Genomic DNA, 25,639 nt, shown 5'->3' with positions numbered 1-25,639 from the left:
AACTCCCCAACAGGAAAAAAAAAAGAGCCTCCACTAGGACCCCTCCACCTCCTGATACTAGAGTAATAACCACCATTTAGATAATGCTTTAATGTATCCAGGGCATCCTAATCCACTTAGAGCTGTGCTATAAACCAGTGGGGGGGGGGGGCTCTTTTTATAATTCAAAGGAGCCAAGTGACATAGGAAGAGATGAAAGGATTTGTCCACGTCCACACTGTAAGTGTCTGAGGCAGAACTTTAACCAAGGTCTTCCTGACTCTATTTCCTCATATGCCTCCTCATTGCCCTTCTATCTCTAGCCACCTTCTCCTCTGTTTCCATTCTCATCTACTTGAATATTTACTAGAATCAAAGACTCACCAAGTCATAAAGGCAGAATGGATCTCAGCCATCATTTCCTCCACATCATCCCTTAAAAAGAATCCCCTCTGACCTCCTAGAGGGGCAGTTGTCCAGCTCTGGCCTGAAGGAGATATGACCCCTCTTCTTCTGCAGCAGGATGCCCACCCCACTGCTGGAGAGCTCATTTAGGATCCCCCAAAATCTGAACTGGACTCTTTGCCATTGCAACTCACCATTTTTTCTCCTGATTCAGCCTTGAGGACAAACAGAATAAGCCTAATTTCTTTTCTATAAATCAGTTTTTTAAATACCTGAAGTCTTTTCTTCTTCAGGCTCAACACTCCCTCATTAATGCCACTTATCCTCATAAAGCCTGACCTGGAGGCCTTCACCATCCAGGGAGCTTTTCTCTGGCTTATTAGCACCCTTTCTAAAACATGTTACCTAGAACTGAATCTAATACACCAGATGTGATCTGACTAGGGCAGAATGCAGTAGGACTACTTATTCCTTATTCCATTTCCTTATTCCCAGATATTATATCTTTTTTAAATGTAGTTTAAGATCTCATAGCTTTCCTGGCCCCCATAGCCTACCACTGACTCATTGAGATTGCAACCCCTTAGGACCCTCAGGTCTTTTTTCTGACAAATTGCTGTCTCCCCCATCTTATATTTAGGAAATTGAGTTTTTTAATTCACATGGGAGACCTTATACTTTTTCCTTATTACATTCCATCTAATTCAATTTACCTCTAGCCTGTTCAAGATATTTTTTAATCCTGACTATGCAATCCAGCGTTAGCTATCCCTCCCAGATTTCAGTCATCTGATCATTTGTTAAGCATACCATCTGAGTTTTGATATTCAAGTCACTGACAAAACTTTTAAACAGTGCAGGGCCAAGAACAGTAGCTTATAGCACTGGACCAAAGATCCTAATTCCAAGCAGACGATGATGACTCTTTGGGTTCAACCATTTAACCAGCTTTAAATCCATCTTAGTACTGCTGGCTAGTCCATCCTATTTCTTTGTAGCCCAGCATGAAGGACTTTATCAAATGCTCTGCTAACATCTAGTTAAACTATGTCTTCAGCATTTCCTTAATCTGCCAGTTAAGCAATCCTGGACCCTGGAAAACGAGTTATAAACCTGGAATGACTTGTTCTTTCTGAAGTCATGATGGTTCTTTGTAATCATTGCTTCCTTTTCCAGATGTTCACAGACCATCCATCCCTTTAATAGTATGTTCTAAAAATTTCCTAGTAATCAAAATCAAGCTTTCAGGTCTCTAGTATGCTGACTGTGCTTTTTTCTGAAAATCAGAGCATCTGCCCTTCTAGAGTCCTTCAGTAATTCTTCTAGTTACCAAGATCCTGGAAAAGTCACTGATGATGGCTTAGCAATCATAACCATCGCTTCTTTCAGTACCTAAGGATGTAATTCATTTGAATCAGGTAATATGCCCATGAAGGGCAGCTGGGCTCTCTCTTACTATTTCCTTACTTAACTTGGATATTCAGCTCCCTTTTAGAGCCACTTTATATCCAGACTGAAACATTCCCCTTAGTCAAGAAAACATGCACAAAATGAGATTTGAGCAGCTCCACCCTCTGTCTTCAATTATCATTATCCCATCTCTTCATTGATCCACTCTTTACTCCATGTACAATTTAATCAAGAGAGAAAGGCTTTTTGTTTTCCTTTGCCTTCTTCCCAAGCTCCCAACACTCTTATAGTACTGTTCCATGCTACTGAATTCATCGTCTGTTATTTGCCTTTTAAAAATCTAGACTTGTTTGTGTTTCTCATACATCCATATTAATATCTTTAGACAATTCCTCTTTTCTTCACCAGAATTGCTTCCCTCTTGTCTTCACAATTTTATCACTGGTTGCTTCCTCTACTGACTTAATCTGTAGAATTTTAGTCTATGGGATTCTGGTTTCCTTTCTACTCAGCTCCCTCCAAATACAGGATCAATTTCAGATTATGCCAGGATTTTCTCACCTCTCTTTTCACAGACCTTAAGATAGAAACAAGTCATTTCCTTCCAGTTTTCCCATTATTTCTACGCTAGAACCAATCCTTTTATATTGCTGAGAAATGGAATCAAAACAGAGTTTCCCTTTTGTGGCTCCCTCTGCTTTTTGAAATATGAAATAATAGCTAAGTAAAAAAATTATTAGATGTTCTGATTTTAGTGGAGAGAACTCTTAACAGTTACCTTGATAACTGAAGTTAACCATTATTATTACATGCTTATGGGTCAGATTTGTGGTCTGTTTCCTAAATTAATTTCTTCTCTCAGTCCACTAATTATCTCCTAAATCTTCTTCAACATATTTTCTTATTCTGATTCCTAGATTTCTTCATATTCTAAATCTAAGATGCTGCCCTGTTACTCCTCCTTCCCCTCTATTCCAGTCTTTCAGCTATCCTATTTTTTTTTTTTGAGTAAGATATACTTTTTTGGAGCCATATTCCAGCCCTGGGTCTCAGCCCACCCAGTCTCAGTGAAACCAATAAAGTCAAATTCTCCCTCTTGCTTTAATTTCTCTGGTTGAGATGCTTTGCTAACAATACTCTGGATTTTTGTCTAAAGGTCTGAGGTCAGGATTTACTGATCCTGGCTCCTTTCCTGGACTTTTCCTCTAAACTTTTAGAAGCCTCAACTGCTATTCCTCCTACACTTTGCTACTCTATACTATATACAAGATACAATTAAAGGAGCAGCTAGGTAGCACAGTGTATAGAGAGTCAATCCTGGAGTCAGGATGATCTAAGTTCAAAGGTGGCCTCAGACACTTCCTAGCTTTGTGACCCTGGGCAAGTCACTTAACTCTGTTTACCTAGCTCTTATCCTTCTGCCTTAGAGTTGTTACTAAGACAGAAAGTAAGAGTTTTGAAAACAAAATCCAAAGTACAGGTGGTGCCTGACAAATATAATTTTCTTTTGTGGCAACTAGGTGCTCAGTGGATAGAGAGCCAGGCCTACAGAAGGAGGTCCTAGATTCGAATTTGGCCTCAGACACATCCTAGCTTTGTGACCCTAGGCAAGTCACTTAACTCTGACTACCTACCCTTTACATCAGCTTTGGAATAGATACTTAATATAGATTCTAAGATAGAAGATAAGGGTTTTAAAAAAAAAAGACTCAATTAAAGTGCCATCTTTTCCATGAAGTTCCTCAGATTGGAAAAAATGGTCCTTCCTCAAATCTCATACAGCACTTTGTACCCCATGTATTTATTGTGCTCAATTTTAGATTATAGTTATTTGTACACGTATTATTTCTTCCCATTGGATTTTAACCTCTAAGAAGATAATAAATGTCTTAACTTTGTAGTTCACCTAGCACATGTAATTGGTCTTTAATAAATATTGGTGGAATTCATTGTAAGGGTATAAGTATTGGGAGATAATTTTGTAAAGATAAATTAGGGCTAAGGGGCAGAGGGTCTTAAATATTAGGTTAGAGTTGTCCAAAAAGCATCTCATATGGTGAGATATGTAGATCTCCCCTGGGCCTGCTTCTAAGATAAAATAGAGCTAGAGGGAGAATTTCAGGTCATTTCAAATGTGTCTCAGTGCATAATTTGCCAATCATAGTTTTAAGTTCTCTGTTCATCCTTTCAACTTGGCCTGAGCTCTGGGGGTAATATGGTACATGGAATTTGGGAGTTATCCCCAAACAGGAATATATTTCAGATAAAACTGAATCAGTAAAGTGACTTCCCCTGTCCAAGTCAATACGTGCAGGCAGGTCAAAATGAGGAATGATTTCTTTTAAAAGCACCTTGGCAACAAAAGCTGCTGTGGCTTGGGCAGTAGGAAATGTTCCGGCCATCTGGTCAGTTGATCCACTATGACTAGACAAAATTTATATTGTCCAGCCTTTGGCATTGTTATGTAATCAATATTCAGGTGCTCAAAAGGTGTGTAAGCTATAAATATGAAAAATGATAAAGGCTGCTATAATAATATATATTAGTATTTTAATTAAAGCCATGCTGATAGATAAAGTTATTAGACCACACGCTTATAAGAATTCAAAATCGCCGCCCTCGCCATTACTGTCTCCTGTCTCCTCTCTAATCTGCTGTCCAAGAGACCACTCCCCCCTAACCCAGGAGATTATAAACTCTTCCCTGCGTCGAGACGTAGGCCTCCCCATGCCCAAAGAACTGGAAACGGAAACCCGTTGGACCACGGGAAATGTAGTTTGATACATTTCCCAAATTTCACTTTTACAAAGCCAGAGGATGCCCACCAAAAGCGTTGCCACAAAAGGCATGTTGGTTATATGCTTGGCAGGTAGGGCAAGCTGCACACACTTTAGAGGCTATAGTGGTTATTCCAGGAGCTATCCATACCCCTTTTTTTTTTTTTAAATTAAACCCTTAACTTCTGTGTATTGGCTCCTTGGTGGAAGAGTGGTAAGGGTGGGCAATGGGGGTCAAGTGACTTGCCCAGGGTCACACAGCTGGGAAGTGTCTGAGGCCGGATTTGAACCTAGGACCTCCTGTCTCTAGGCCTGACTCTCAATCCACTGAGCTACCCAACTGCCCCTTATCCATACCCTTTTAACAGAGTCCACAATGCCCTTGGTACCAAAATGACCATTTTTTATGAATAGATTGGCAAATTTGTTGATAAAAGTTTCTAGAGAGCAGGGGTTTTCCTTCAGAGGACACCCATACTCCATTCATCTGTTTAGCTTTAAAGTTCTGCTTCCATTTTTTTCACTTCCTTCTCATTATAGGAAAGTAATGAATTTAAGTCATCAGTGGTTGTCAATGTTAAAATCAATTCAGGCCCTTCTATGGCTGCTAGCTTTGCAGCAGTATTTTCTCGGTCATTTCCCCTAGAGACAGGGTCAGTGTCACTTGTATGGGCAGAGCATTGAACTACAACTAGGGCTTTGGGTAGCTGGAGAGCAGAAAGAACTTCATTAATAATTTTGGCATTAGCTATAGATTTTCCAGCTGAGGTTAAAAATCCTCTCTGAAACCATAACATACCCACTGAATGGCAAATTCCAAAAGCATATCTGGAATCTGTATACATTGTTGCCTTTTAATCTTTGGAAATTATACATGCATGTTTTAGGGCTATAAGTTCTGCACCTTGAGCACTTAGATTTGAGGGCAGTGAAGCTGACAATACAGTGTCAAATTCTGTGACTACAGCAGCTCCAGTGCAGTGTATGCCATCCCTCATAAAAGAAGAACCATCAGTAAATAAGACTATATCTGGATTGTCTAAAGAAGTGTCCAGGAGATTATCTCGAGGCTTTTCAGCCAAGGACACTAGTGTATAAAAATCCAAGCCTTAAAATTTTGTTCAAGAAAATTTTTTTCAGAAAAAGAAGTCTGCTAACGCTTTGAAACCAGAAAATGGACTATTTACCTGCAGAAACCTACACTGAATCAAGATGATCCAAAATGAACTTTGGGGTGCAACTAATTGAACTTGAGGGGATTGAACACAATTATTTGAATTGTAAACTCTTATGCCAAAGGGGATTGCCCCCAATTGGCTTTTTGTCAATGCGCCTAGCAAAACATTGGTTTTGCTCTCTCTCTTTCTATCTCTTCTACTTACCTCTTATCTCTAACTATTGTAGTTAGAACTTTAGGGGTACAAGATGATTTTATCAAATGATCAATTGGGGAGACAAGTCTCCCAAATAATCACAGGGGGGATTGTGATAATTAGATTGTCTATACTGCCCATCTTTAGATTTAATCACCAAAGGTGAGAGTACTTCCAATCTTGGGATTGTGTGCTAGAGTGAGGGACAAATCAGAATCAACTGACCCGCCCCCTAGGCGGTCTATGAGAATTGTCTATTGTGATTGGACATGCAAATTAGGAGGGAAGCACAGGAAGTGACTCATAAGTGACCCCTTTAAAAAGAGAGAGTTGAGTGAGTGAGAGGTCTTCAGTGCAAGAGGGTGTCTGGTGATGGGCTTCTGGTCTTGTGAAGGCGACCTGAGGGAGCTATGCTGGTTCGTGACCGAGACTGTTCTACATGGTGAGTTTAAAGACTGAATCTTCCTGAACTTCTATTAAGAACCTTCTTTTATAGACTCTGTGAATGAAGTTTGCTCCATTCACCTCCAGGCCTCAGGCCCTTTAACCCTTGGCTGAGGGTTAAGATCTATCTGGATTAATTAGTGGGATAGATTCTTATTTCTTTACTTCCTCTCTCTCTTCTCATGTAAATAAACTTCCATAAAAGTCAATTTTGATTTGAGATTAGTCTTAATTGAGGATTGATAATAGTTCAATCCTTTGGCGACCATCTTTTAATATATTGAACCCATAAAACCCCCTTTTTCACCCTTACAGAGTTTAGACTTTTTCTAGCAGGAACAGGGAGCCATTCACATATTCTGAGCATGACATGATCCAAAGTGTACTTTAGGACAATTAACCTTGCCTCCTATAGCTGCCACCCTCTTTGAAATCCTTATCACCTCTTGCCTGGCTTACTGCAGTATAGCCTCATAATTGGTATTTTTAAATTGTTTTTTTTTTTATTTTATTGCAGTAACATATCTATACATAAGTTTTCCTTGGTTACATGATTCAAGTTGTCTCCCTCTCCTCTCCTGTAGATGACAAGCAATTCCACTGGGTTATACATGTATTATCACTCAAAATCTATTTCCATATTGCTAATTTTTGTAAGAGAATAATCTTATAAAACCAAAACCCCAAATGATATGCCTAAATAAACACGTGATGAATGATGTTTTCTTCTGCATTTTTAGTCCAACAGTTCTTTCTCTGGTGGTGGATAGTATTCTTTTCATAAGTCCCTCAGAATTGTCCTGGATCATTGTATTGCTGTCAGTAGCAAAGTCACATTTGATCATCCCACAATGTTTTAGTTACTGTGTATAATGTTCTCCTGGTTCTGCTTATTTCACTCCGATTCATTTCAGGTTCTTCCTGTTCTTATAAAAATCAACTGTTTCATCATTATGCACAGCACGATAGTATTCCATCACCATCATATACCACAATTTGTTTAGCCATTCCCCAATTGAGGGACATCCCCTCAGTTTCCAATTTTTTGTCACCTTAAAAAGTGCAGCTATAAATATTTTTGTACAAACAGATCCATCCCCATTTAAAAAAAAAATCTCTTTGGGATACAGACCTGCTTGTGGTATTCCTAGATCGAAGGGCAAGTACTCTTTTAAAATCCTTTGGGCATAATTCCAAATTGCCTTCCAGAATGGTTGGATCAATTCACAACTCCACCAGCAATGCACATAATTGGTATTTCTGACTCAATTCTCTCCTCCTTTCCCATCTGTCCTCCACAGTTGCAAAAATGATCTTCCTAAAAGACAGATCTGATCATATCACTCCCCTGCTCAAAAAGCTGATGGTCAAATACAAAGTTCTCTGTGATTGTAAGCCCTTTCCAGTCTACATTCAACCAACTTTTCCAAGCCTCTTACATATTATTTCCTTTCACATACTTTTAAGTTCCTGCTGTTCCATCTCCCATCTTTGTACGTTTCATTTCTTACCTGGCTGCACCACCTTAGGACATATCTGACTTTGCCATACCCAGAGAAGTTCATTATTGGGAAAACCTCATCATCCAGTAAAATGAATAAGCCTACCCCTCCATCTCGTCACCATCTTCCATCCCTCTGATTGGAGAGTAGAGCCATGAACTCCAAGCAAAATCTCCATTTAGGGAGAGAGCCCAGCTCAGAACATTTCTCATCTGGCTGCATTACTCTGGGACTTCTCTGACTTTTCCACCATCCCCCTTTCCTGGGTGCCTACACTCCCCTCCTCACTGCTTCTTAGCTTCCTTTGCTATTGACATCTCTCATTAGATTATAAACTCTTTGAGGGCAGGGACTATTTTTTGTTATTATTTTCTTCAGTATTTTTTGTGCCACTTTTATCAAATTATTAATTTCTTTTCATAAACTTTTTTGCATGGCTCTCATATATCTTCCCAATTTTTCCTTAAACATTCTTGTCTGATTTTTAGAATCCTTTTTTCTTTGTTTTATAGTCTCTAACTTTTCAAAGAATTCTTCTTGAGTTTTTGTCCAATCTTCATTTTTTTTCCTTTGAGTCATTGCTTGTAGATGTTTTTAAGTCATTGTCTTCTTCTGAGTTTATGTTTTGAGTTTCTCTTTCACCTTATAGCTTTTTATAGTCAAGTTGGTTTTTTTTTGTTTGCCATTCTTCCAGTCTGTTTCTTGACTTTGTACTTTATGTAGTATTATATATTCTGCTCACTTTTGGATAGATGTCTGGCTTAAGCTTTTGTCTTTTTATGATCTGCTATTTTCACTGACCAGTCTGGGGACCTATAAATTTTCAGTACTTCCAGAGTGGTGTAATTTAGGGAGAGACCTGATCACTGCTCTCTTGGTCTGCGCTCTGCAAATTCCTGACTCAATTTTGGCCTATTCGTTGTGTGTGGTTTGGGTTTGTTGGATTTCTGTGTGGTTGTTTCCTTAGACTTTTTTTTTTTTAAATTTTTAAACCCTTAACTTCTGTGTATTGACTTATAGGTGGAAGAGTGGTAAGGGTAGGCAATGGGGGTCAAGTGACTTGCCCAGGGTCACACAGCTGGGAAGTATCTGAGGCCGGATTTGAACCCAGGACCTCCTGTCTCTAGGCCTGGCTCTCAATCCACTGAGCTACCCAGCTGCCCCTGTTTCCTTAGACTTTTGCTGGCTTCAAGTCAGGGTTAGCTTGCTAGGCAGTTCTATAGATTCAAAGTGACTGAATTACCAGCTCCCCCTTGGTTTGGTTTCCTGCCCTAGTTATTCTACTGAAGGCCAAAAATTAGAACCGATTCCCACCTTTGCTTTTTGGCTCTATATTTCTAGAATTTATTCCTTCCCCCCACAAAGATAGGGCCTCTTGCTCCTGGCAACCTCAACTATGACCCAGAACTGAGCAATGGGCTAACAAGTGGCCTGATGGCCCCCATTCTTATACGGGGGTCCCCTGGAATCTCTGTCTGCCCATGTGTTCAGGTCCCTTCAACCCTGGTTGCTGGGCTGCTTCTTGCCACTGCTGCAGCCACCACAGCCTGTTGCCAAGCTGTTCCACTGCACACCTGGCCACAATTTCCCTAGACCTCTCAGCCTATCTCCTTAGCTGCCCTGGGCTGGAAAAATGACTCACTGGGACTTTTCTGCTTCTCCTGACAAGAATTTGATTTGGCATGCTTTCTGGGTCTTTTTGAAGGAGGATGTGAAGGAGCTAAGGCAAAAAATTTCAACCTCATACTCCTACATCTTGACTCTGGCTGCCTACTCCCTTCCTTGGTCTTTTTAAATTTTTTGTATTTTTATCCTCCAGGATTTAGCAGAGCATCTAGGTGCTTAATAGATGTTTACAGACTGACCTTGCATAGGCTGTGCTTCATGCCTCAAACAATCTCTCCCATTTTCTTTCAGGATGCCCAGCTCCCTTCAGAGTAGAAGTTCAAGTGCTTAGATCTATCTGCTACTTCTCATATATGCATACTTCCCCAGTCCCCTCCTCTGCCATTACTTTGAATGTTTTGCATTTACATGTATGTGTACAGGTTGTTCCTCTAATAGGGTCAGTTTAAGGAATGAAAGGGATCTCAGAAGCCATCTTAGCCCAATGTCTTCATTTTAGGTGTTGGAAAAGTGAAGCCAATAGATAAAAAAACTTGCCCAAGGTCACACAGATTTGCAGAGGCAGGATGAAAACCCAAGTCCCTCTGACTCCAAACTCAGCACCATCATATTGTAAAGGTTAAATTTAGTGGTTGGACTTAAGTTATATGAAGTTATGTGGTCATCAATATTTATTATATTTTGAGTCAGTAATTTATTCACAAATATTTACAAATAGAGAGGAAATAATAAAAAAGAGAAATGTGAGGGGGATAGCAGCCTAAAAGCTCTCAGGAAGGCTGGTGGTGAGTAACCACATGGCCTCCTCCAAGATGGTACCTAGTCTCTTAGGAAACTAGGAAAGTAGTCAGCCTTTCACTCACTCATCAAAGTAGTCCAGGAGTCAGAGTCTATGTTTAAGGTGAGCTCTAAGCCCACACCCCAAGCCCCAAGCCCCTGTCTCCAGTCTCCAGTCTCCAGCAAGCTCCCTCAAAGACTCTCCCAGTTAGAAGACTATCTCCAGAAGACAATCTCCTCAGACAATCTTCTCAAAGACCATCTCCCCAGACTGAGTTCAGGGCTTGCTTTTCTGGTGGCTTCTTGTCTCCTCCCCTCTTCACAGGGACTAATCACAGTTTCCAAATTGTCTAGCACTGCCCAGAGACAGTGTCTATGGTAGTGATTCCCAAGGTGGGCGTCACCACCCCCTGGTGGGTTCTGCAGTGATCCAGGGAGTGGTGATGGCCACAGGTGCATTTATCTTTCCTATTAATTGCTATTAAAATTAAAAAAAATTAATTTCCAGGGCGCTAAGTAATATTTTTTCTGGAAAGGGGGCGGTAGGCCAAAAAAGTTTGGGAACCACTGGTCTATGGGATTGACTTCTCACCTCTAAAGGTGTTAACTCTCCTCCTAGGATTCACACATGTTTCTGAATTGTCATCCAGTTTAGCATGCTGCAGACTTCCCCCCACTTATTGTTAAGTAGGAGTGTCTTCCTTTTGGAGGTATAGACTCCTGTAGTAAGAGTTTGTGGACTTCCCTTACTTTAGGGTTAAGTATAGGTGTATTGTTTTTGTTAATCAATTCAAAAGTAGACAAAGGAGAGTTAATCCTGTCCTCACAATCTAGTGAAGTACTAAGTAGGGGTACTTAAGTTATTTTTAACCAAAGTTTTAACTCCAACTAGGCAAAGAGAAGAAAGGATTCCCTTTTCACAAGTATAAACTCAGAATAGACAGAGAGAACCAAGAATTTCCTTTCACAATATTCATTCCAACAGCTACCTGACTCCTCAGAGGGTAGGGAATGTTTCTGGTTCGGGGTCTTATCTCTCCAGAGTGCAAACTACAGTGGATCAGGTAAAAAAGAAGGTATTTAGGGCAGCTAGGTAGCACAATGGATAGGGTGCCAGGTCTATAAAGATGGGGGGGGTCTTGGGTTCAAATCTGGCCTCAGATACTTCCTGGCTGAGAGACCTGGGGAAGTCACTTAACTTCAATTGCCTGCCCTCACCACTCTTCTGCCTTAGAATCAACATTTAGTATTAATTCTAAGCCAGAAAATTAAGGTGTTGGTTTTTTTTAAAGTAAGCATTTTATAAGTGCTTTTTGATTGGTGGTCATATAAAATTAAAAAGAGGGACTTGAAAAAAAGCAAGATGCCTTGAGAACACAGAATGTCCCAGAAGGTAGGGAGTATAGAATTTAGGGTGTTTGAAGTGGAAGGTGTCTCAGAATGAAGAATGCTTTGTAAGGGAAACAAAGACAATGGAGTTACAAGACCTGGCTTTGAATCTTGGTTCTGTTACTTACTGAGTGGCCCTAAGCAGATCTTCTCCACTCTGCGTCTGTTTCTTCATCTTAAAAATGGGGGATTGGGATTGGGTTGAGAACTAGGTGGTTCAGTAGCTACAGAGGCAGGCCTGGAGATGGGAGATCCTGAGTTCAATTTTGACCCCAGACACTTTCTAGCTGTGTGAATCTGGGTAAATCACTTAATCCCAATTGCCTAGCCCTTAGCACTGTTTTGCCTTGGAACTGCTACTTAATATTGATTCTAAGACAGAAGGTAAAGCAGTAATGGCAAACCTATGACACAAGTGTCAGCACTGACACGTGTAGCCATTTTCAATGACACACGGTCGCATGCGGCCGCATAGAGAAGTCTGGGGCTGCATGCCAAGTATGAAATATTTGTTGTAGTGTAGTGTAGACACTCTCTGTGCACTATAGATGACAATTCTACCTATATTAATTTACTTATTTTGGTTTATTAAATATTTACATATTACAATTATACATTTTTATTATTTAAACTATAAATATTGCAAAATTATGTGTTTTTTTCTCGAAGTGACACACTACCCAAGTTGTGCTTGCTTTTTTGGCGAATTTTGATACACCAAGCTCAAAAAAGGTGCCCATCACTGACGTAAAGCTTTACTTTTTTTTTTTTTTTAAGTGGCAGGGGGTGGGGTAGGTGGGGAGGCTTGATAAGAGGCAAACTGAAATGACTTTCAAGCTCCCATCAGCTCTACATCCTATGAACCTCTCCCCAAGAGAGGTGAACAAATACATTTTTTAATAGCTAAGTCATTCCATCACACACCTGCAACCCGCAGTGAATTTATTAATTAAAATTGTGTGTCACTGTTTACAAAGAAGTTCACTAACAACAAAGATTAATTGATCCCCAAATCTTCAGGGATTCCTGAGGCTTCACATTTCTTGAGACTTAAGAATCTCGAGGCTCTGAGAAAGGGGCTGTGCACAGTTTGCCTGCAGTAAACCTTTCAAAGGCCAACACTGACAATATTAATAGCTTGCATTGAGGATTGCAGAATTTAGTAAGCATTTTCAAGTCCATCATTTCACTTCACTGTCAAACAACCTCAGGAGAAAAGATGTTAAAATGGAAGGATTATCATCCTCTTTTCCATCTAGATGGGGAGATTCAGACAGATAGAGATTAAGGGACTTACTCAATTAGGAAAAATCATAAGAAAACTAGCAAGTGCTACTAGACTCAATTCCTGACTTTGATATGTGTGGGCTTCCCACCCATTACTCTTTCCCACAGCATTTTACAGATTCTATTAATCATCATACAAATTCTAGGGCAACCAGCTCTGGAGAAATCAAGACAAGATTTATGAGACTTTCCCTCTGACTTCTCTGCCCTCCCAAGCCCTCTGTTCTATCAGGTATATGTGCTCTGTTCTTAGGCAAGATCATTTCTTTTTTGTGAGTCTTTAGTTTTGATCATCATGGGATCAACTTTATAACAAAGTTAGATCAAAAGGAACTGACTTTGGAGCACCAAGGACCTCATTATATAGCACCTACCCCAGGGGGCAGGTTCACTCCGAGAGCTAAGGGAACCAGCCACTAATTCCCAGCTCTACAATACTGGGCCAAGTGACAAAGAATGGGCCAGTCTATCGAGAGCGTTGGAAATTGGTGAGCAAAAGCATTCCAAACATAGACAAATTCTCCACTGAGAACTTAACTCAATCATTAGGGACTGGATTGAAGGCCTTGAGTTTATCATGACATAGTGCTATATAGTGAGCTTGCATCAATCCCGCTACTATCTCCCAGATATCTTGGGCCTGGAGGAACAATTGTTGCCCATGGACATCCAGAAATTGAATTTTACTCAGTCTCTTCTGGTTCCCATTAGACTCCTTAGTAGAGAATTTTCCATATTTGATCACTTTTAAGGTTAACTTCTGAACACAACAGTCTGAAAATGTATAGCCTCAAGAATAGAACAAAACTATTTCATCTTTTCCTTATTGAAATACTGGGAGGAAACAAGGTTCATGTTTGACGGGTGATTTAGATTCACAGAATGTACATCTAGAAAGAACCATGGAACCTTAAGAATTTTAGAAATCTTGGATCACAGAATGTCCAAGTTGGAAAGGACTTTAAGTTAGAATATCTGAGTGGGAAAGAGCCTTAGAAGATAGAATATCAAGTAGAAGAGACCTTAGATCACACTGAATGTCCATGTTGAAAAAGACTTGGAACAAAATGTCAGAGATAGGAGTCTTAGGACAAATAGCACTGGAAAGACCTTGGAACATAAATGCCAGAACTAGAAGGGACTTTAATGAGTTTGGGTGCTTAATTTTACAAAAGGTGAAACAAAGGCCTAGAGAGAAAGTCTTAGTTCCCCAGCAATGCCCTTTCTCCTATAAGGGAAAGCTTCTTAACACTCACAATAAGTCTTTGTTGGTGTTAAATGATGAAATTAGTGAATGACAACTTTCCCTTTAAGCAAGGGGTATTTACTTACAGTTAGCTGCCTTTTCCTTGTTTTCTAGTTTTATTATAGCAAATCTGTCATTGTGAAGATGATTCAGTTCCTTTAGTGGTCCTATGAGCTCAATGATTGTTTGATAAAGGCATCCTATTTAGAATACCAAATTAAATTAATGTCTTTCCGTGGTCTAAAAATGGTATGATCCTAAGAATCCTTGGTCTTCTTTTCTGCCATTCCATTTACTTATTGTAGAATGGACCACATAGGACTTTTTGGTATTTGTGCCCTTTTCTTGGGTTGTCACAAAGAATCCATTCCCCAGGGGGGGCCATCTTAGACAAAAGCTTGTATCTTCGCTGATCATCTAAAATCTCATCCCCATGCTAATTTTGTTGTTCAGTCTCATCTGACTATGACTCCATACTGTCCATGTTTTTTTTTGGTTTTGCTTTTTTAAAACCCTTACCTTCCATTTTATAATCAATATTGTGTATTGATTCCAGAGTATAAGAACCATTTCTAGGCAATGGGGATTAAGTGCCACGTATAAGGCCACCCAGATAGGAAATGTCCCAGGCCAGATTTGAACCTCCACCTCTTCTTTTAGGCTTGGCTCTCAATCCACTAAACCACCTAGCTGCCTCTCCCATTGGGTTATCTTGGCAAAGATCCTGGAGTGGTTTTCTATTTCCTTCTCTAGTAGATTAAGGCAAATAGAGGTTAGGTGACTTGCCCAGGATCACACAGCTAGTAATTGTCTGAGACTGGATTTTATCAACTCAGCTTTTTTAATATACTCAACATCTTTTAAGTTTTTTTTTTTTTTAAACCCTTACCTTCCATCTTGGAGTCAATACTGTGTATTGGCTCCAAGGCAGAAGAGTGGTAAGGGTAGGCAATGGGGGTCAAGTGACTTGCCCAGGGTCATCCAGCTGGGAAGTGTCAGATTTGAACCTTTTTTTTTTTTTATCCTGGGACTCCATTCTAGGAGAATAGGGCCACAACCAGTAGGCAATGGGACACACAGTCGCTCAGGGTCACCCAGCTGGGAAGTGTCTGAGCCCGGACTTGAACCTAGGACCTTTCGTCTCTAAGCCTGGCTCTCAATCCACTGAGCTAGCCCAGCTGCCCCTACTTTAGGTTGCAGTTTCTTTAGCAGGTGTATTTTTTACAGGGTGGGGTTGCTAGCCCCACGCCCAACCCTCCTCCTTTTTTCATCTGGGACCGTCCTTGGCCCAGGAGTGGTAAGGGCAGATTTGAACCTAGGACCTCCCATCTCTAGGCCTGCCCCCATCTTTTAAGTTCTTAAAAGCTCATCACTAATTAAAGGGGAGGATGGTAGAGTACTAAACTCACCCCAAAGCACACTTAAATTTAGAGAGCCAGGATCTGAACCTTCCAGATAAACCATTTTCCATTAGTAGATCAGCTTTCAACTTCAAGACTGCCCCAGGCTCACTTCTCACTTTTTTTCAGTTTCCTTTTTTGTGTTGTCCTTCCAATGAGATTGTAATTGCCTTGACTGTCTTAGGTATAACCTCAGCACAGGTCACACAGCATCAGGTTCTACAGATAAGGAAACTGAGGCATCCAGAGGTTAAATGACTTGACCAGTCAAACAAGCTCATGAGATGACACTAATAAAATGCCAGCCTGGGTGACTGGGAGGATCACCCTTGACAGTGATATGGAAGTTAAGAACAGGAAAAGGCTTGAAAGAGAAAGACAGAGTTCAGTTTGGGCTACACTGAGCTTAAGATGTCCATAGATATCTACTCTGAGATGTCCAATAGGCATTTGGAGAGGTGAGATGGGAGTTCAGAAGAGTTTAGAAGCTGGATAAGTAGTCCATCTTTCTTCCCTCAGTTGAGCTGTTTACAATTGCATGGTCCCTCATTTTCTCAAGGAAAGGCTCCTCCCTTCCTTCAGGGGAATACTTGAGTAGGGTCTGGGTTTATCAACTTGTACAAGGGTCCTGATAAAGTCCCTTCTCTGACCCAAGGACTGCCCTCTTTAGAGCTGCAGGTGACTCAGCTGAACTAGAACATCCTATGTTCTAAGACCTCTCTGCTCATTCTAAGTAGGTATGGAATTAGCATTGCCATTTGAGCAGAGGATTTATTGATGTATTAATTTTTATTTGCTAATGTTAATATCTATTTTCAAGTAACAATTAGCACTGAAGGTTGGTTAACTGCTATGGGTTCTGATTCTTAGGAAGTCTAGGAAGCAGGAAGGCAGTACAGTGGCAGCTAGGTTCAAATCTGATCTGATACTTCCTAGTTATGTGACCCTGAGAAAGTCACTTAACTCCAGTTGCCTAGCTCTTAAAACTCTTATTCCTTAGAATTAATTAGCACTGATTATAAGACAAGGAAAGGGCTTAAGAAATAGAAGAATGTTTTTGAAGTGGTTCTGTAACCCCAGAAAAAGGCTTCCCTCCCTATGGTCATTATAAGCCACCATTCTTCATGTCCAGAGCAGAGGGCTTTAAAATGAAAAGTTATGACATTATTCACCTCCAAAAACATGGAAATGTTTCGCAAGATAATACATGTATATCCCAGACAGAATTATTTGTCAGCTCCAGGAGGGAAACAATTTGGATCATATAACTTCGGAAAACTCATGTGGAAACATTATTAAAATAAAAAAATGTAAAGTCAAGTTTAAGGAGGTTAACATATAAAACCTTTATGGGGACAGCAATCATTAAATTAGAAATAGAGGCCTGGTGTTCTGCCACTATCTCACTGTATAAGGTATTAGACCCAAATGCTTCCCTTCTTGGGGCCTGTTCCCCTTTCATTAAAAAGGAACCATGGCATGCTAAGAATATTGGATCGGAGTAAGAAGATCTGGATCAAATCAAAGTTCTAACATTACTAGCTTTATAGCCAAGGCAAATCACCTCTTTTGAGACTCAGTTTCTCTTTTTTTTGGTTATGAGTCAAATGCTTTGCAAAATTTCAAAGTATTGCAAATACATTTGCATTTCACCACTACTATCTTAAAATGAGGTCAGACCAAATATATCCATTTTCAGTTAAAAAAAGTTTGAAATTTCAGTGGGCTAGCAGTGTGGAGCACTCGCAGGCAGAAGATAGCCAGGGGATCTCTAGGAGATGGTTGACTCAGAGTTAGAAAAAGTTGAAGAACACTATCTAATACAACCCCTCTCATTTTATAGGAGGAGACTGAGACTCAGAGGACATGTCCAAGGTCACAAATATGGTCAGCAGCAGAGGTGGATTCACCCCAGATGCTCAGTTCCAAATGCAGTGCTTTGCCCACTATACCAGTGAGAATTCTGAGTGGGTACTGCCATCCAGAAAGGTAGGTCCAGTGAGGTACTTGAACATGGGCTCCTTCCACAGAATACAACACAGAATACACTTCAGTGATCATTTTATTGATCTTTTAATAGAAAACAGAACTTTATTTGCCAGGAAGGATGATGCCATCATACTGCAAGAGAAAAGATGGGTTGTTTTTTCAGAATCAGAGGTAACAGGAGGCAGTTTTACAACATCTATCCTGTATGTTTATACAAACTAGACACTGCCCCTCAGAATCTGTAATAGAGTTCTCTTTTGTAACTTTAAACCAGCAAAGCCAATGTATTACTACCTTAATACTGTATTTGATTCAGTCTTATGTCTTAAAAAATTGAAGAGCATGGGAAGAATAACCCCCACAATCCCTTTTCTATGAAGGCACAGGGCAGGTGCAACTCCCAGTGCCTCCTGCTGAGACAAGCCACTCCCTGTGGTTCCAATCTTTACTTGGGACAGAGGTTCCCAAACTTTCTCATGGACCCCACTGGCAATCTGGACCCTGAGTAACTACTTTCAGAATGTCTTTATGTGCATAATTGGCAAAGCTGAGCTGGGCCATCATCAGTCTCCGAAATATCCCTGTAGCAGGCCTTTCTTAAAGGCAAAGCTCCTGTCTCACCAGTGCCTCCCCACTTTTTCTCTTGAAACCTAGGATGTTGCTTGGACAAAGAAAACTCTTACCTTCTGCTGGAACCAGCGCATGGCTTCCTCTTTGCCAATTCTGTGTTTGGCCCCGATGCAGCCTGTCCTACGCTTCTTGTCTGCAATGCTGAACCCAGGTCTGCCCAGCACCTGTCCCAAAAATAGTCAATAATCAACTTGCTAGCACAGGGTTGAAGCATCACCTGGAAACTCACATGGCTAGGAAAGCTAGTTCTGGAGCCCTCCTCCAGCAGAAAAGCAGACCCTGCAGCTACCAATGGCTGTTTCCCCAAAATGGCTTTAAGTTTCTTAATTATAAATGAAGGCACTGGATGGGATGTTCAGTGTTCTTTGGAGAATGAAAGGTCTATGATTCTATATCACCAATCCCTCCCTAGTTTAACTCCCACAGACAACACTGGTCCTCAAAAATTTGCTAAGTTCTTCCTCAAGGCCCACTTTCATTTCCAGCTTACAAGATAAAACCAGCACTATCTATGTGCATACGGAATCAGGTTAAGAAGCAATAATCTAACCAGTCTGTGAACTAAAGAGACCTGGCTAAAAAGGCAGAAATGCACAAAGAGTTGGTTCTGCAATTAATCACAACCTACTTTCTACAGTTTGTGACTAAGTACATTCCTCACAACGCAGAAAGGGGAAAAGGAGGAGAAGCCCAAGAAAGTCCAAGTATTATTCTCATATTACAGACAAGATAATGGTTCAGAGAATTTAATTGACTTAATAAGGCATGAATTTCTGCACCTAACTGAGCATTGAGCCAGAACAGAATCATGGAATAAGGCTTTGATTGGGTTCCCCTGTTGGGCTCAGCTGGCCATGAAGGTCATTAGAAGGCACAAGGGCATGGAGAGCCCAGGAGCAAAGATAAGATGGGCACAAATGAAGGGTACTGGAGCAAGTCATGGGGGAGGCATGAACTAAGTAGGAGAGAAAGGAGAACAATGCATTTAAGCTGAAGTTTCCAATCTCCAGAAGGAGCTAACCCCCTAGGAATACCTCCTCCTGACTTTTCCAGGCTTATCAGTAACCAATTCATTTGGGCTAAATTTAAATTTACAGTCCAAAGGGATGTTTATAGAATTGAAAACATTTTTGACACTGGTTAATACCTCACTTTATCAATAGAATCTGATGCCCAGAGAGGCTGACCTGCCCAAGATCATACAGTTTGTTAGCCACTTGCAAATGTTAGCATCCTAGCATCACTATTTACTATCTCTAAAGAGTTGGGAATAGAGATGGTTGATAACTGAACTGAACATATACTCCAGTGTGCCTCTCTGATGAGAACTTTGCTAGAGGAGAGGTTGGAATCCCTTTACAGAAAGGGGGAACGGTTAAATGTTACCCCCAACCCCCAGAGAACAGAGGCAAGAGCAACAGAAACGGAAAAGTCCATACATACCACATAGAAGTCCAAGCCATAGATGCCAATGCTTGGGTCATATTTAATGCCCAGATCGATATGCTCTTGGATCCCAAAGCCAAAGTTGCCAGTGTCTGAGAAATTATTTTTCCTTAACTCATATTCTCGCACCTGAGAAAATACAATGATCATAATTCATACCAATACACAGGGATTACCTGCCCCAACTTGGAATACTGCCACAGTTAAATGAACGAGTTGGGACCCCCCCCCCCTCCATTTCAGTGTTTTTCCTTTCCAAGCTAACCAATAGCAGTGATGTTTAGGATCAGAGGAATTAAGAGCTTGAAGGATGCTTAGAGAAAAGCCAAACCAAATTTCTCATTTTGGAGATGAGAAAATACATGGCCATTGCTGAAGTTCATTCAACTACAAATGTAATGCAGAATGCTGGCAACCAATTTTCAGTATTACTGACAAATCCAAAGAACTCCTGGTCCGTAGCACAGCATGAGTAAGTATATCAGATGTCCTCAAAAAAGACAGGGAATATATTAGATTCTGAACTATATGTACTATATCTGAGATAGAGCAGAGCAGAAAGGGGTATATACTGGTATCTTTTCATTAAACTCTAAAAAGGGGAGGGAGGGAGGAAGATAAGTTCATTAAGTAATCAAATGAATGAATCTTAAGAGTGCCAAGACACCTTGAAGAAAAACCAGTCAATACTAGTCCCTAAACAACTTAATGTGTAGTTTGAGGATCAAGTCTAACCTTCAGGCCCTTCTCCAGAATCTCTTCGGCTTTGGCCCCTCGGACTGTACAGTGAACGGCAATCTTCTCATTTCTCCTGATTCCAAAAGATCTGACAGTGTATCGAGCTGCACGACAGAAGGTCAACAAGGCAGTTAGCAGCCACTCTGGGAGTTCTTGTCCATTAGCCCATCTTTTCCCCAATACCACAAATACCAATCCTTTTTGATATTCAGAAAAATCATAGGAGGAACCTCTAATTGTATTCCAAGCCAAACCCTTCATCTTACACATGAAGAAACCCAGAGACTGTGGCTCTCACTTAGAATCAGACAGCAAAGGAAGTGAAACTAGACTCCTAACACCCCAGAGCCCGGTACTTAAAAATTACACTGCTTTCTGGCAATTATTCACAGCTAAAGTTGATTTATCACATAAACATATATTTTACTAAGTTTCCCAAGCCACCTACAATTGATAATCACCAAAAGTCAAAGCAAAGACCCCCCCCGCCCAAATTTCTCCCAGATGTATGAGCAAACAGAAAGCTACAACAAAAATGGTAACCATTCTGAATGTATTTAACCAACAAGCTTATTAAAATCAGAAAAAGTCCCTATGAGCCAAACTGTAGTATTCTTTAATCAAATATATGTTCTCTATATAGCTATATACAGAGCCACTTTAAGATATCTATTCCTGGTCTGCCTTCTTTCAAAACTACCTCCTGGTATCTTTTAAATCTAAAATGTACAAGTAACTGAACTAAACTGAATTATGCTTACATTATGCCAAGATTGAAAGAAAGCTCTACTCCCCTGACCTTCTACATCTTCTTGATCTTTTATCACTTAAAAAAAAAAAAAAAACACAACCAAACAAACAAAAACCCCACACACACCATACCTTACCTTCCATCTTAGAATCAATCCTATGTATTGGTTCCATGGCAAAAGAGCAGGTAAGAGTTAAGCAATGGAGGTTAAGTGATTTACCCAGGGTCACACAGTTTCACCCCTGCTCCCCATAACCTTTATCTCTAAAGGTAATCACAATACTATAGAATGATGATAGACCTGGATGGAGGTCAAAGATAACCTTCTATCTTGTAATTTTTAAACAAGAATTGAGAAAAAAAGCTGCACAACTCAGCAGTGAGATAAAAACCCAGGCCTCGCTGTCTCTTAAAATCCAGTCCTCTTTCCACTACACTAACTTCTCCTTAGAAAGGCTTTTACAGAGGACTGGAGGTGTTTACAGCTCTGGAATTGTAAAGGGGAAAAGCCCTGGAACACTCTGCCTCTGCTCAGTCTGACTTCACTTTACCTTTGGAGAACACTGGGGTTTGGCCTGTGAGCTGCTCCAACACTTTGGCTGCCCGAGTCAGCCTGTCTCCACTCTCCCCAACACAAATGTTGAGGCATAGCTTTCGGATGCGCAGTTCCCGCATGGGATTTTCCTTTTCACCTTGATCTTGCTGCAAGAGAATAAACTGCATCAGTCAGTGCACTGAACTAAGTTTCTGAACTGCTCACAGTGGTGTCCACATTCTGGTCAGGAATTTGTAAGAGCCATTTTGCCTCTTTTATTAAGCTGTAAACTAAGGCCATGAGAATTATTTCCCCAGTCTCTGAATTTTCCTTAACTTCTCTAATTTGTTTTGTGTTCACCTGCCAGAGCTTCTGATCTGCTGTTCTCTTTTTACAAGAGGAAAGCCCTCAGAGGCCCCCACTCCTCCCATGTCTTCCCAAGGGCCACAGAAACATAAAGTATAAGAATTGGGAAGGATCTCAAGAGTTCATTTAAAAAGAAAATCCTTGCCTCTGTCTTAGAATCAATCCTGCATATTGGTTCCAAGGCAGAAGAATGGTAAAGGTTAGCTAATGGGGATTAAGCGACTTGCCCAAAGTCCAGATTTGAACCATGACCTCCCATCTCCAGGCCTAGCTCTCTGCCCAGAGTCACTTATCTGCCGTCACACCCCACAGTTAAAGAACATCAAAACCCTTGTTACAAATGTGTTGTCAAGTAAATAAACCCCCAAAAAACAAAGTCCAGAAATGTCTCAACCTGCACCTGAGCTAGGTAGGCTATAAGTCAAGATTCATCTTCCAGTCTCAAGACACCCACTAGCTATGTCTCCCTGAGCAAGTCACTTTACCCATGTGCCTCAGTTTCCTCATCTGTAAAATGAGTTGGAGGAGGAAATGGCAAATCACTCCAATATCTTTGCCAAGAAAACACAAACGTGGTCACTAAGAGCTGGCTATAACTGAAAAACAATGAATCTACCAACTATTAAGAGGTGAGTAGCTCATTTTTACAAGAGTCCTTTGGAATCATGATTGGCCTTCATACCAATCAGAATTTCTAAGTCTTTCAAATATATCTTTACAGAGTCATTACTGTACTTCTTCTCTTGGCTCTGCTTACTTCACTCTGAATCTTCTCAAATTTATAACTTATCTTAGAAATCACTCCTTTCTTTAAGGGTCACATGATCACCCCCCCCAATTTACCCTGCACCCTGTCACCAGCAATTTCCAATGCCTGCTTCTTTTTTATGTTTAATTTGTACTTGTTCTTTACAAACTCAACTCCAATATCTATTAGGATGTTTCCTTTCATCCCTTCTCTGGCAACATAGTCCTTCCCACTGGACAGAGGAAAGTTTTTTTCCCTAGCCCCAATACAAACATATTTAACACCACTGTCATCACTAGTAATGTATTATCCATTTACTAGCAACTTGAAATGGGGCTGACACTTCCTAAACCTTTTAACTCCTCCAAGAAAAGAACTCTCCAGAAAAATTTGATGTTCACCTGACTGAAAGGACAAAAAAAACAAGTCTAGAAACTAAGCTTCTTTCTACTGTGTCTTGAGCAATAGACCAATAAGTGAAACGTATATTCCCTGTTGGAAAGGGAAGGTAATTATTAGTGGTCTTGATATAGAAGGGGCCCACATGAGAGGTCAAGCCAAAATAAAAATAAGGGTGACATACATATTTCCCCCTAAATGATCTGTATCCATTAAACCACCTGATTCCCCACAATCTACAAAACTCTGAAAGGGCCCCTTTGCAAAGGAAGTTAAAGCTCACTTTCCCTACATTTTCTTCCTTTTAAAAACCCTTACTTTTCCATCAATACTAATTGGTTATGAGGCAGAAGAGTGGCAAGGGCTTGGCACGGGGGTGGGGGGTTAAATGACTTGCCCAGGCTCACACATCTAGGAAGTGTCCACCTAGCTGCCCTCACTCCCTGCATTTTCACTGACTAACCCCACCCTGGGCCTAAAGTGCTAGTGACTTTCCTATATAAAATTCTACCTTCTAGAAAAAAACCTTTCAAGATCCGCCTTAATACTAACACCTTTTCTCTTGAGATTATCTCAAATTAATCCTGTCTGCACATAGTTGCCCTCCTCCCCCTTACTTTCTGTCTTGGAATGGATACTAAGAATCAAAGATTACAATATGATTTTGAAAAAAAAAAATCAGGAAAGGTTTCCTGTAGGAGTTGGCACCCAAGAGCCTAGAATGAAGCTATACAATTCTTTTTTTTAACCCCTACCTTTGGTTTTATATGAATATTCTCTTACAATGATCAACATGTAAGCATGTTCTGCACTACAACACGTGTATAAGCCAGATAAAATTGATTACTATGTCTAAGAGGGAGGAGGGAAGGAAGAGGGAGACAATTTGGATCTTATAATCTTGGAAAACATGGTGAAAAGTATTATTACATGTAAATGGGGAAATAAAATATCTTTGAATTTAAGACTCAAAAAGACAAAACCCCTTACTTTCTGTCTTCAAGCCATTACTGTGTATTCCTTCCAAGGAAGAGTGGTAAGAGGTAGGCAATGAGGGTTAAGTGACTTGCCCAGGGTCACACAGCTATTAAGTGTCTTGAGGCCAGACAAGAACTAAACCTGACTATCCACTGTTCTATCCAGCTCTCCCTGTACATAATTTTTGCAAGCTGTCTCCTCCATGTTACATGCGAGTTCCTTGAGAATTAAGTCTACCTATTACCTTTCTCTCTTTACCGACTGCTTGGTACTAGTGCCTGACACGTAGTAGGTGCTTCATAAATGCTTAGATAATCAGCTGAGATGCCCAACTACAAGCCTAGAGCTTTTCCGGCTACACCAGACTCTTCCACGCATACAAACATGTCCGTGCAAGCCACCCCTGCCCCATACTGAAGTCATCCAAAGCACTTCCATGCAGCATCTCCCTGAGCTTCATACCTGTAGAGCTAGGGCTCTACGTCTCAGTCCCATTTTGCAAATGAGTAAACTGAGGCTGCAAAGTTAAAGTGAGTTGTTTGTGTCACAGCCAGTAAAGGTCAGTCCGAAACCGACTAGGAGGCCCCGACTTCCCCTGCACATTTCCCAGATCGTGTGCAACCGGCCCCCGAGCCCAGTCGCCCCTCTCCTCCTCCTCCCCGCTCGCAAGGGTCTCTGGAGCCTGCCTAGCAAAAGAGAAAGAGGCGGAGGCCCAGAGACCGCTCTTCAGCCTCCTTCGGAGGCCTCTTCGGGTCCGACCGTCCGGAGCGTATCCTGGCGCTCCAGGCTTAGGAAACTTTCTCCGGACCTGCCCACGGGACAGAGCAGGCCCCGAGGCCCGTGGCGGACCAGGGCCGCAGCGCCAACGGGACTGGGGCGAGGAGGATGGAGACGGATGGCGGTAACAGACCCACGCCAGCAGCTACTTACCGCCATGGTGGTGAACCGGAAGAGAGGAAAGAGCTTCCGACCCGGGGCCTTATGGGTCGGGAGGCAGCGCTAACGCTGATCACAGAGACAGAGAAATCCTAGAGAGGCGAGAAAGGGGCGGGGAATGTGTGTAGCATCCCTGCTGCTGCCGCCCCTGCCCCCTGGTGGATGCCAGGAGCAGGGCCGCCGGGAAATCCAAATGAAGTCCTGGCAGTGAACTGTGAGAAAAGGCTTGACTAGCTCCTAAAAGAGGCACTTAATCAGTGCCGATTGATTGATTAAAGCAATAAATGCCTTTTAAAACTATCTTTGGTAATAAATAAATTTAAAACTGCCTTCGGAACCATCTCTTAAGGTTTTGATCTAAAAAACAAATCCCGGCAGAATTAGAAAAGCAAAATAAAAGTCTCACGTCCAAGAGCATAAGGAGCAGGTTCAAATTTACATAATTAAGAAATATTTCCAGTCCGCTCTGATTCTTAAAGATCTGGGTGATTCTGTGTACGCTAATCAA

At 41.0% G+C, this 25,639-nt stretch overlaps 1 protein-coding gene across 1 annotated transcript; it reads right to left on the bottom strand.

The window, feature by feature from the left end:
- Window positions 1-17,659: 17,659 nt before the first annotated feature.
- Window positions 17,660-25,179, bottom strand: RPL11 (ribosomal protein L11). The gene is made up of 6 exons (XM_044671326.1): window positions 25,126-25,179; window positions 21,721-21,871; window positions 20,416-20,522; window positions 19,678-19,809; window positions 18,288-18,398; window positions 17,660-17,736 (listed from the first exon to the last, which is right to left on the bottom strand). Exons 1-6 carry the CDS (start codon window positions 25,129-25,131, stop codon window positions 17,707-17,709), a joined length of 537 nt encoding a protein of 178 aa, XP_044527261.1. The 5' UTR covers window positions 25,132-25,179; the 3' UTR covers window positions 17,660-17,706.
- Between the last annotated feature and the right edge of the window lie 460 nt (window positions 25,180-25,639).

The sequence above is a fragment of the Gracilinanus agilis genome, chromosome 3 (assembly GCF_016433145.1).
Source record: "Gracilinanus agilis isolate LMUSP501 chromosome 3, AgileGrace, whole genome shotgun sequence".
Classification (NCBI taxonomy): domain Eukaryota; kingdom Metazoa; phylum Chordata; class Mammalia; order Didelphimorphia; family Didelphidae; genus Gracilinanus; species Gracilinanus agilis.
Note: the sequence above shows the minus strand (reverse complement) of the source record. Positions and strands in the feature narration are given on the sequence as shown.